Consider the following 12,087-nt stretch of genomic DNA (forward strand, 5'->3'; position numbering starts at 1 on the left):
TTAGAAGGAGAAGTACTTGGAAAAGAACATATGAGTACAGGTATATATTATGAATATACCTACTTTTAAAGAAAGGAGTGAAACCCAAGGCTTTGACAGAAAAGACAACTACAACCCAGCCAGGTGTGTTACTGCTGCGACATACTGGTTTTTCGTGTCTTGCTGAACAGTCCATGGTGATTCCACCTAAATGCTGATTTATACTTTGCTTTAAGCTTTGTTAAATAGGCTGAGTATATAATTTCCTTACAAAATTAATAGTTTCTCAAAATGTTTCAGTAATGCACTTTAATCTGTCATCTGAATAGAGCCTTATACTGGCCCCGTTTCTATTTGGTGATAACAGCATTAATTCAGCCTAAATCCTACTTATGAGATAGCTATGATATTTGGGACCCCACATTTTATGTTTGAGAAGAAAGAGCTTTTTAATAGGATATTTGGAAGTCAATTAAAGGAGTTTAAGTTATTCTTTTGAGAAAAAAAAGGTTTATAATGTAGATTTTCAGTGCATTTGGTTTCTTTTAGGGGTGAGATAATGACTTGAAAGAAAAATAAAATAAGAAATAAATGACTACCCTATTCTGACTTTTCTTTCCAAAATAAGTGAAATTTCAGTCCATCCTGTGCCTTTTGACTTTGTCATGAGTTTTAAAATCTCTTCCAAGAACACTGAGAATAACAAGCCAATGTGAATTTCTTGAGCTGCCTCTTTTACATACCTTTCCTCTTACACTTTTCAAGTACTGTTGATGTAATTAATTATGAGTTTGAATAGAGAGTTTGCTTTTAAGGAAATAATTGCTACATTTTTATTTGTCATACTCTGATTAAAAGACCTGTGTATGTGATTGATTCCACCTATTAACTATGCTGCAGTTGAGAGGCAAATTATGTCCCTAGTTCAAACATCCATACATCCTTGTAGTCCATACATCCTTGTAGTCCATACATCCTCAAGATCAGTCAGAGCAGAATTTGACTGAGTCAGAAACATCATTTTGGCAAAGTCAGTTTACTGAAATAGTAATCCAAATACTGTTCACTGTTGCAGAGAGTCTGTAGGTTTTCACTTAAACTTTGTATTCCTTTTATAATCACAAACTCCCACCATGCTCTTTACAGCTGATACCTCTCTGTAGCCAGTCTCTCACAAGTAGGCACGGATGACTCTTCAAATAGCATTTATTTCTATCTGTAAACTGTTAAAATGCTGTTCCTTAAAAAAAAAAAAAAAAAAGTAAATAATCCATCCATCTGGTAAGAACAGCAGAGCACAATTCTGTAGAAACCTCATCTCTCCTGAAGTATATCTGATAGTTTTGGGAAGTTGATATGTAATGAGAGATCAGTGCATGCTTGTACCCAGAAGAATTCATGGCAGCAGGGGGAAGGTGACATAAATGTGGAGAAAAGTTCCAACTTTTATATAGGTGACTGTGAAAATATTGGGGTGAGGTGAATTTCCAAACAACACTTGATGCATAAAAGAAGAACAAGTTGGAATTAGAATTCTAAGTCTTTAGTTTTAAGAGAGAGCTGCTCTATAACTTCAATTATTGTCCACATTATTTCTGTGCAATGATAAACTGTGTGTTTATAATATATAATATTATGCACAATATAATGCACAATAAAAAGTCAGGAAACACATTTGTTATGCTCAGGGATTTTTTTTTTTTTTTTTTTTTTTTTGGTTTGTGGGGAGATGGAACATAGATGGATATCCCAGTGCAGACTTGGGCTTCTAGCATGTTAAAGCTTATGGAAAAAAAGCAAATACAAAGTCTTTCACCTGGGGAGGAATTCTGTCTTACAGTGATACAGACTGTGGACAGACTGTCCAGGGAGCAGCTCTGGGGAAAGGATGCTGGGTCTGGAGGCACTGGAAGCTGGGTAGGAGCCAGGAGCAAGCCCTGGAAGCTGAGATGGCCAGCAGAATCCAGGGCTGCATCAGCAGGAGCACTGCCAGAAGCTCAGGGCAGCAGTTCTCCCTTCTGCCTAGCACTCATCGTTAGACCACATCTGGATACTGTGACTATTTTGGTGCCCCCCAGTGCAGAAAGACATCATTAACTGGGAATGAGTTCACTCCCATGATACCCCAGGCTGGAGCACTGCCCCATGAGCAGAGTTTGGAGCAGCCTGGCTTGTCCAGCCTGAGGCAAAGATGCCTCTGGGGACATCTGACAACCACCCCAGTGCCTAGTACCAGCCAGTCCTTTCACAGCTGTGCATGGCAGGGCAACGAGGTGTGGCAGGCATGAACTTCATGCTGAGTACTGAAACCTCTGCCTATTGGGAGCAGGCAGGCTGGGGGGGCAGGCAGAGAGACTGGCTGGCCAGGGAGGTTGGGCAGGCTCCATCCTTGTGTAGTTTCAAGACCGGGCTGTAAAAAGACCTAGCAACCTGGTCTAATCCCATAGCTGTCCCTTCTTGGAGCAGGGGTGCATGAGGGATCCCTTGAAATCTCTTCCAGCATGAATTCCCCAGTGATCCTAGGTAAGTTTTGCAGCACAGGGACAACACACTGGTTACACCTGACCGAAGCATCCTCTTGTTATCCTATCTGTAGAAAAGATTTTATTCAGAAACTAACCCGTTTTGTACAAAGGCCAAAATAAATGAACAGTACTTGTTTGATAAGGATACCCTATGGCTCTTCCTGGAGTCTTTTAAAAGTTAGCCAATGTACCTACACTTTTTCCATAGACTCATAAGAATTCTTCTCCAACAAGGACCTGAAGATGCCTATATATAGGAAATTAGCACAAGTATCTTTGTATAATCCAGATTATTTTGAAACAAAATACTGGCTTCTTTACCACTCCCAGTCTTAATTATATAAGGCAATATGAAGTATATTTTCTCTATATTGTGCTCTATTTAGAAGCTAAAGGTGTACATTTCTTACAATGACCAATCAGAGCAAATGGGATAACAGATCTCTGTCTAAATAGGTGTCCCAAAAGATATGCTGCATATCCGTCCATTATCTTTTCTGCCAATTTAGGATGATATTTCAGATCAACAGTATCTATCCTCAGTTCTTTGTAGTATTTCATCTTACACATATAAAGGAGAAAAGATGACCTTTTTTTATTCCAAGAGCCCTTCATGAATGCTATTGAAAGATATTAATGTACCTATGAAACAAAAGGCTTCTGCAAATAGGAATGCAAGAAAAAGTCTTTTTACCTCCTTGTTCTCAAATGAATTGCAGATGTCAGGCAAATCAATAAATCTTTCGTGTATGAAGAAAAGTAAGGTTCCCAGCCGCCTCCTCCAAGACTCTTTACGTAAAATGTGGCACAAAATTATGTAGGTGGATTATGATCTATAGGCAACTGCACTGACTATTAAGATCTAAAAGTGGCATTTCCTTGTCAGACAAATTTAAAATGAGCTGCAAAGATGCATTTTGCAAGCAACTTGCTTGTACAAAAGCTAAATCAGGCATGCTCTCATGATTGTACTGTATGAATTCTCCACCTCAGACTCGGGTTCTACTGCCCCTCCCAAGTCAGTTACTGTAGGTAGAGCTGGCCTGATTCTTTCAATGCATAGCACATTTGCCTAAATATACAGTTCATGAAACAATGCCTCTGAAACACTCCAGTTAGGTAAGGCAGAAAATAATGGTCAGAGAATGAGGACAAGGGAGAAAAAAAGAAGTCCAAATATTGAAATATTTTATTCTGACAGCTTGTACATTAACTTTCTGACTTTTCCAGATAGTGTTTTTTTAGAAGAGGAAATATTAAGAAAAATTCAGAGTTAGATAACTGAAAGCTCAACAGAAATAAAAAGCCCTTTTCAATGAAACAAAGCATTTCAAGTTAACCAGAATGGATATATACTTTTTGTTTCATTAATTAATTTTTTACATATTGGTACTTTGTAAACCAGGTGTTCTTTTTTTTCAGTGCAAGCCTAAAATAAAAAAAAAAATAACATGCAGTTAACATTAAGTTTGCAAATCTGTACGTGAAGTATCTATTACCTGGTGAAAAAAATGGGGTTTGTATCCCCTTGAAAAGTATTCATGTGCTCAAGACTTCTAAGAGACCTTCTGGGAGACCAGAGGATGTCATTGGAAGTATTGATGAATGCTGTAATGCTGGTTTTAACAGCTAGTCTTTCGACCTCCGTTGGTTGTTGCTGTCATTACGACAAAGCTTAAATAGATACAACCAACATTAAGGAATAGCTTTTTGAGAGCTGTCATAGAAGAAAAAAAAAACATTTCAGAGTGCTAAATGAGGGCCTCTGCACCCAGGTCAGCCATAATATGTCAGCCTCATATCTAAGGCCAGCTGTCAGAGGGAGTGGGTGGAAAGAGTTAGGAAAACTGAAATGGAGCTGAAGAGAAAGATAACTGAATTCAACTTCGTCTTCTGTGGAAAGAAAACTGATTATGGCAAAGAAAGAGTTTATTTATATGTTCACCACAAAATTAAGAGAAACACAGAGAAGAGTGAGAAATCCATTTAGAAATCCATAGCCTTGCCAATGTAGCATTTCACACAGACTTACAGCCAGGGAATAGCATTGTAGTGGGGGTGCCTCCTCCCATCCCCATCCATTAATGGTCTTGTCTCCCAGCTCCAAACCTGTGTCTAGCCCCTGACTCGTGAGGAGTACTGCTCAGGCACGGCTGATGACTGAGCCCTGTTGTGGGACATTGGGCTGACAAAGCCAGGCAAGCTCAGATTCAACTCCAGTCTCTTTGCTGTGAGCTGTTCTGCTTTGTGTGGATGTGCCATCAGTCAGGGGAAGAAGCAAAGAGTTTTGCCATTCTCATTGAAGAAGATGTCCTCTTGATATCTCAAGGAAATTTAACTAAAGCAGTGTGACATGAAAGCCTGGAACTTTATAGAAAATGACAACTGATGGCTGGAGAGCCCTGAGGCAGGTAAATTATGCCCATGGGGAGACTGCTGGGAGGAATCTTGCTACATATGGTTTCATATTAAAAGCCATTTAATTTCTTGTGGCAGGAGGTAAGAGAAAAAAATAAACCCCTGGTATACCTGTTGCAAATAACACCTAATACACTGATAAAAGGCATTGCAGTATAGAAACTCCTATGAAATAGAATGGAATATAAAATAACGGCAACAGACGTTTGTTGAGTTTTATCAGCTGATACTTTTGTGGAAAGAAACAACACAAATTAAATGTTGTTTATTTATTTTACTTACAAAAACTTTAAATGGCTAGAGGTGGAACACTAACAAAATATAGGAAACCCCCTACAAAAATCACGGACTTAAACATTTATCACTGGTTTCCTTAATTTTGTGATTTGTTAGCTTTTTCTACTTTTACGTTAAAGCTGCTAGTTAATAGGAAGCTGACAAGCTTTTTCTCTATTCATGTCAGGTGCTGAAACTAATTTGAACTTGAGGAGCAGAGAAGATCCAAATGCATCAGGTACTGGATCAGAAACCCAGGATAAAAATGCAAATAACCATGGAACTCAGTCATCTAATCCACTGTCCAGTTCTGTGACTGCTGAAAATGGAAATTCAGTATCGAACGGTAAGCAGTTTTTAATCCCAAAGCTCTTCTAACATAAAATTGCTGAAGTGTTTCATTGAATGAGCTTTTTAAGATACAGTCAAGCTGGAATCTTCTGAGTTGTGAAATACCTGTGTTTCTGGAACTGGCTTAACTTTGTATGTATGAACTGATAAGCCCCTGTCCAATAAAAGCTGAATGTGAAGAAAATAGAACAGCCTCTATTGAGGAATTTGTAATTAGCTCAACTCCAAATTTATAGGTAGCCCCAAGGCATGAAGGACTGAGATTTGAGATTTCTGATCCTGTAATCAGTGCAAACAAGACACAAAATGGAAAATCAGGGTCTTCCTTTGCTACAGGTGCCCGACTAGTGAATGACAATTTGTTTATCATTGCAAAAAGATGATCAAAATGGTGCAAGAGCAGTGACAGAAATAATGAAACTTTTAGAGGTTCTAAAAGCATAAACCCTAGGGATGTAACACCTGTATTGTATAAAAGCACACAGTGGAAATACAGAAGTATGAATCAACAAGACAAAGAGACAAGTATGTATTTTGGTGAAATGTGGAGCAGATGCCTAAATTCTTGCGTGGCACCAGGTAGAATGATCTTCATGCTGAAAACTGAAGTCTAAATATAGTTTGTGCAAGCAGAACAATTGTGTAGCCTCTATTGTTTAAGGGCAGAACTACACATAATGCAGTTTGTAATTTGAGAGCTATGCTGAAAAAAAAAAAAGAAACATTTCAAAATCACAATTCCTTTCTTTTCAAGAAAACATGTTCTCCATATTCTGCAGTGTTTGACCGAAATAATTCCTCCTGCTTTCTCTGACAATCAAAGTCTGAGAAATTATAGGATAAATTAAAGGCATCTTTGTCCATTGCAACAGTGCCTCCATTTGTATCAATATAATAATTTGGGGAGGAAGGGAGCAGATTTTCAGTATGTGTAACAGTCAGACTATTAAATTAGCACAAATAGTGTGGGTAGGCCAAGTCTAATTCTTTTCTATGTAAGATTTTAACCTGATGTCCTAATGGGACCCATTTCTGAAGCCATTCAAAACCCACCTGCATGCTGCCTGTGCAGCCTGCTCTAGGTGAACATTCTGTGGCAGGAAGATGATCTCCAGAGGTCTCTTCCAAACTTTGACTTTACTCTGGTGCAGAGCAAAGTCAGATTATAAATTTTGTGGTACAGAATGCTAGTTTTGCAGCCACCCCTACCAATAATTGAAAGAGTTGACAATATTAAAAACTTCTATGTATTCTGATTACAAGAACTCAAACCCAGTTTGCCAGTTTGCTTAGGGACAAAATCATTTCCTGATGGCAGTGCATTGGAAAGGCTTATCTCACAGAGGGAAAAGGGTTCTAGGACAAGAATTAGGAGGGCTCATTCATAGAGCTTTAAAGTAGATTCTAAGAGAAAGGGGGTTGTAGCTGGTTTTGCACCAGTGGGGCTGTGTTCTAGTATTAACGAAGACTAGAAGGCCTCCCACCCCACCAGGGTAGGATCGGCGTGCTCAGCTCACTGCCTGCAATGCCTGCAATGCACGCTGCATGGGGAATAAACAGGAGCAGTCAGAAATCCATGTGTGGGCAATGGGTTATGATCTGGTGGCAATTATAGAGATGTGGTGGGAAAGCTCACATGACTGGAATGTGGTCATGGATGGCTATGTCATTTTTAGGAAAGACAAGTCAACAAGGTGATGTGGTGGAGTTGCTCTTTACGTGGGAGAGCATCTGGACTGTATTGACTTCTGCCAGAGGTGAATGAGGAGCAAGTTGAGATTTGTGTGTGTGAGTTAAGGGTCAGGCCAGCATGGGTGATATTGTTGTGGGTGTCTATTACAGACCACCTGATCAGGACAAGGAAGTTGATGAGGCCTTCTACAGGCAGCTGACAGCAGCCTCACAATCCCAGGTCCTGGTTCTCATGGGGGATTTTAGCTGCCCAGATATTTGCTGGAAGGTCTACCCAGCCAGCCAGCCACAGTCCAGGAGGTTCCTTCAGTGCAGTGATGATAACTTCTTCATTCAATTGGTGGATGAGCCAACTAGGAGATGGAGCATTGCTGGACCTGATACTCAGTAACAAGGAGGGTCTGGTTGAAGCAGTGAAGGTTTGAGGGCAGCTTTGACTGCAGCAACCATGAGAAGGTGGATTTCAGGATCTTGTGCAGTGGGAACAGAATATCAAGTAGCATCACAACCCTTGCATTCATCAGGGCCGACTTTGGCCTTTTCTAACAATTGCTAGGGGAAATCCCATGGGACAGGGAACTCGAAGGTAAAGGAGCCCAAGATAGTTGGTTAACATTCAAAGACTACTTCTTCCAAGCTCAAGATCATAGCATCCCAATGGGTAGGAAATAGAGAAAGGGAGCCAGGAGACCCTCATTGTTAAACAGGGAACTGCTGGGCTAACTCAAGTGGAAGAAGAGAATCTACAGATCACGGAAAGAGAGGGTGGCCACTTGGGAGGAGTATAAGACAGTTGTCAGAGGATGTAGGGAGGCAACTAGGAAATCTAAGGCCTCCTTGAAATTAAACCTTGCAAGAGAGAGGTCAAGGACAACAGAAGGGAGTTCTTTATTGTCATTGAACACAAATCCAACACTAGAGGCCTACTGCGGAATGAAGTGGGTGCCCTGGTGACAAAGAATAAAAGGAAGGCAGAGCTACTGAATGCTGCCTTTGGGTCTGTTTGTACTGCTGGAGACTATCCTCAGGAGCCTCAGACCCCTGAGGCCCCAGAGCAAGTCAGGATAGAGGAGAAGTTTGCCTTGGTTGATGAGGACTCTGTTAGGGTTAGGGATCAATTAAGCAATCTGGACATCCTTAAATCCATGTGTCCTGATGGGATGCACTCACGGGTACTGAGGGAGCTGGCTGTAGTCATTGCTAGGCCACACTCCATCATCTTTGGTAAGTTGTGGGGAACTGGAGAGATGCCTGAGTACTGGAGAAAAGCCAATGCCACTCCAGCCTTCAAAAAGGGCAAGAAGAAGGACCCAGGTAACTATGGACCAGTTAGCCTTACCTCCATCCCTGGAAAGGTGATCCTTGGTGCTGTCTCAAGGCATATCAGGGATAAGAAAATCGTTGGGAACAGTCAACATGGCCTTACCAAGGGGAAGTCATGTTTAACCAACCTTTTATGAGGACATAACCATGTGGATAGGTAACAGTAGGGCAGTAGGTGTGGTTTATCTTGATCTGAGGAAAGCATTTGACACTATCTCCCACTGCATCCTTGCAGCTAAACTGAAGTGTTGTCTGGACAATCAGGTAGTGAGGTGGATTATGAACTGGTTGCAGGTCAGTGGAACAGAGTCTAGTTGGAGGCCTGCATCTAGTGGAGTCCCTCAGGGGTCAGTACTGGGGCCAGTACTATTTAGTATATTCATCAACAACCTGGATGAGGGAACGGAATGCACTGTCAGCAAGTTTGCTGATGACACCAAACTGGGAGGAGTGGCTGACACACAGAGGGTTGTGCTGCCATTCAGTGAGACCTGGACAGGCTGGAGAGTTGGGCAGGGAGAAGTTCAATGAAATACAAAAAGGGCAAGTGTAGAGTCTGGGAAAGAACAACCCCAGGTATCAGTATAGGTTGGGGACTGACCTGTTGGAGAGTGGCTCTAGGGAAAAAGACCTGGGAGTCCTGGTAGACAACAGGATGACCATGAGCCAGCAATGTGCTTTTGTGGCCAAGAGGGTCAATGGCAACCTGGGGTGTGTTAGAAGGGATGTGGTTACTAGGTCAAGAGAGGTTCTACTCCACCCAGGTAAGGCCATAGCTGGAATATTGTGTCCAGTTCTGCTCCCCTCAATTCAAGAAGGACAGCCACAAAGAGCCACAAAGATGATTAAGGGAGTGGAACATCTCCCTTATCAGGAAAGGCTGAGGGAGCTGGGTCTCTTTATCTTGGAGGAGACTGAGGAGTGACCTCATTAATGTTTATAAATATGTGAAGAGCAAGTGTCACGAGGATGGAGCCAGGCTGTTCTCAATGATGTCCAACGATAGGACAAGGGGCAATAGCTGCAAGCTGTAGCATAGGAAATTCCACATATGGGTAAGGAAAAACTTTTTCACTGTGAGGGTGACAGAACACTGTGATAGACTGCCCAGAGAGGTTGTGGAGCCTCCTCCTCTGGAGACATTCAAAACCCATCTGGATGCATTCCTGTGTGACCTAGTCTAGATGATCCTGCTCTGGCAGGGGGGTTGGACTAGATGATCTTTTGAGGTCCCTTCCAACTCCTAACATTTCATGATTCTATGATTCTGTGATTCAACCTTAATATCTTCATGATTTTTATGTCTCTCTCTTGCTGTATCTATCTAGCCAATACAGGTATTTGAGAATGTGCCATGAGATGCTTCCATCTAAAATATTGCTTCATTTCTTACTGTATACCAAATTCCTGTAGCTTTGAGGAAAATAAAACCTGAAATGCATTATTAAATAGTTGATACTGAGATTACAAAACTCTTAAATCTGCTTCCCGCTGTTCTGCAGTGCAACTATATAATCTACATTCCACTGATAGAACTGAAGTCCAGATTCATATATTATGAGTTAATACAGAAGCAATTTCTTAAATAAGACTAGTCTTTTGCTGTCACAAATGAAATGTCAGCACCACTCCTTTGAACCACCATGAAACTTAAAGTCACTATGGCCATAAGAATAATCAATTTTGATGAATATGTTAATCTTACTTATAACCTGATGAATTCTTTAGAAAACCATTGCTAATCTGCTAAATGCTGGCTTGCTCAGCTTCCAAGGAGATTAATATTGCATTGCTTTTAGAAGCTGAGTTTAATTTCTGGCAGTGCTGTTAGTTTAATAGAAGTTGCTGTTTTGTTTTATATAATACAATCCTTTTCTTCGTTGTCTTTCATATTTGAATAACGTCTTTCTGTAGCTCTCTGCTACCAAGTTGTGACTTTTCTGCCATAAATCTTCCACAGCTAGCAGAGTTTTCAGTCTTTAAAAAAAGAGTTTTTTTCCCTATTTCTTGTCCAAACACAGAGAGTAATCAGAAAGCCTATCAACTTTTTATATTACAGTACTGAAAGTTGTGATTCTAAATCACCCAAACCAGCAAATCTTCTGTTTTGAGGACTCCAACGCTGCAGATAAACACTTACTGAAATTTGTTGGCATTTCCTACTAGTAACTAATAGGATGTAGAGGAATATTTAGTCATTAAGTGAAATGTTTAAAATCTGACAAATACAATAAATGATGGAGGTGACCTAACCTTTGGCTGGTGAAAAGGAGAACTTCATCAGGTATGTTACAGTTCTTTACCCCCGTCAGAGTGTGCTATAGAGGTACTTACTCGGTGTAACACAAATGAAAATTAGAGTAGGTACTGTATGGATAATTATGACAGCCCTCTTCCACTGAAGGAACTTTGTGTTGTACCTAATGGTCATACAGGCATGTGCTTTGCACTGTGCTTTTTATCCAGCCCTTCTGGCATGCTGCTGTCCCTTGAAGGAAGCCTCTCTGGTTATTCCTCCCCAGTTTTATCTGTTCGTAAGGACATCCATGTGAATAGACTCACTATGTATCTTATGTGGATCGGCATAAGAGTAACTGTAAGAACCTCCCTGGTTCACCAAAAGCTCAGTTCAGGTAAGGGGCTAAGGTAACCATTCTGTCTAAGCAGGTCACCAGCAGGCTAAACTCTTCTATGCAGTCTCTTGAAGTTTACTACTAGATCTAAGTACATCAGGCAACTTGTCACAGAATGGGAGATAATGTCATAGCAGATAATCTAACAGAAAAAAGGCACTTCACCATGGTATGGGCTACATACTGTTGAGCAGAGCCTCACATCTTGCCTTTCCTGCTCATGCCTCTTTCACGCTATACCAGCCAATGTATCAAATGGAGCCAATCAGTAGATCCAGCCTGTGTGTGAATACAGAATCTTGGAGGATGATAGAGGGATTAGGAAATTACCTGGGGCCACAGCTGCAGAAACCTAGAGACTCTGATGCCACTGTTGTTTTGCAAATATGGATGTTGGAGGCCAAGAAGTGCAGTGTCTCCAGTTTGAGGGCAGCAGAGCCTGTGAGACTGAAGGTTGTCTGGAACCACAGAACCACTTCTGGATGTCAATGATCTGGATGTCAGTATTACAGGGAATAAGTGATAAAGGATTTGGTTTCTAGTTTGAATACAAATGTGAAAAAAAAAAAGGAATTTATTTTCATTTAACTTCATCAGTTAGAGATTATTGGGTCATATTCTTTGCTCTCATTTTCACCACCAGATATAATTGCAGTAATAATGTTAGCAAGCATAATTTTGCCCCCCCAAAATTGCCAGATTAGATTTATATTTGGTAATTTGAAAACAGTTGCAAGAAAGCCCAGTCCAGATAGTATAGTACCCCAACCTGAACCCCTGATTAACTTACATTCTTGTAGTTCTTCCCCTGCTAAACTGATGCTTTCAACCTTGTGCTGAATTAAGCAAGGTCTTATTCAATGCACAGCTGTGGTATCCTAATATTTACT

At 40.7% G+C, this 12,087-nt stretch overlaps 1 protein-coding gene across 1 annotated transcript in view; it reads left to right on the top strand.

Moving 5' to 3' along the window:
- MYO16 (myosin XVI) overlaps positions 1 to 12,087 on the top strand; it is a 294,040-nt gene that overhangs the window by 263,034 nt on the left and 18,919 nt on the right. Inside the window, exon 32 of the mRNA XM_054383685.1 lies at positions 5,386 to 5,544. Within this exon, the coding sequence (XP_054239660.1) occupies positions 5,386 to 5,544 (159 nt within the window). The remainder of the gene's footprint in view (positions 1 to 5,385; positions 5,545 to 12,087) is intronic.

This window comes from Indicator indicator, chromosome 1, assembly GCF_027791375.1.
Source record: "Indicator indicator isolate 239-I01 chromosome 1, UM_Iind_1.1, whole genome shotgun sequence".
NCBI classification, from domain to species: domain Eukaryota; kingdom Metazoa; phylum Chordata; class Aves; order Piciformes; family Indicatoridae; genus Indicator; species Indicator indicator.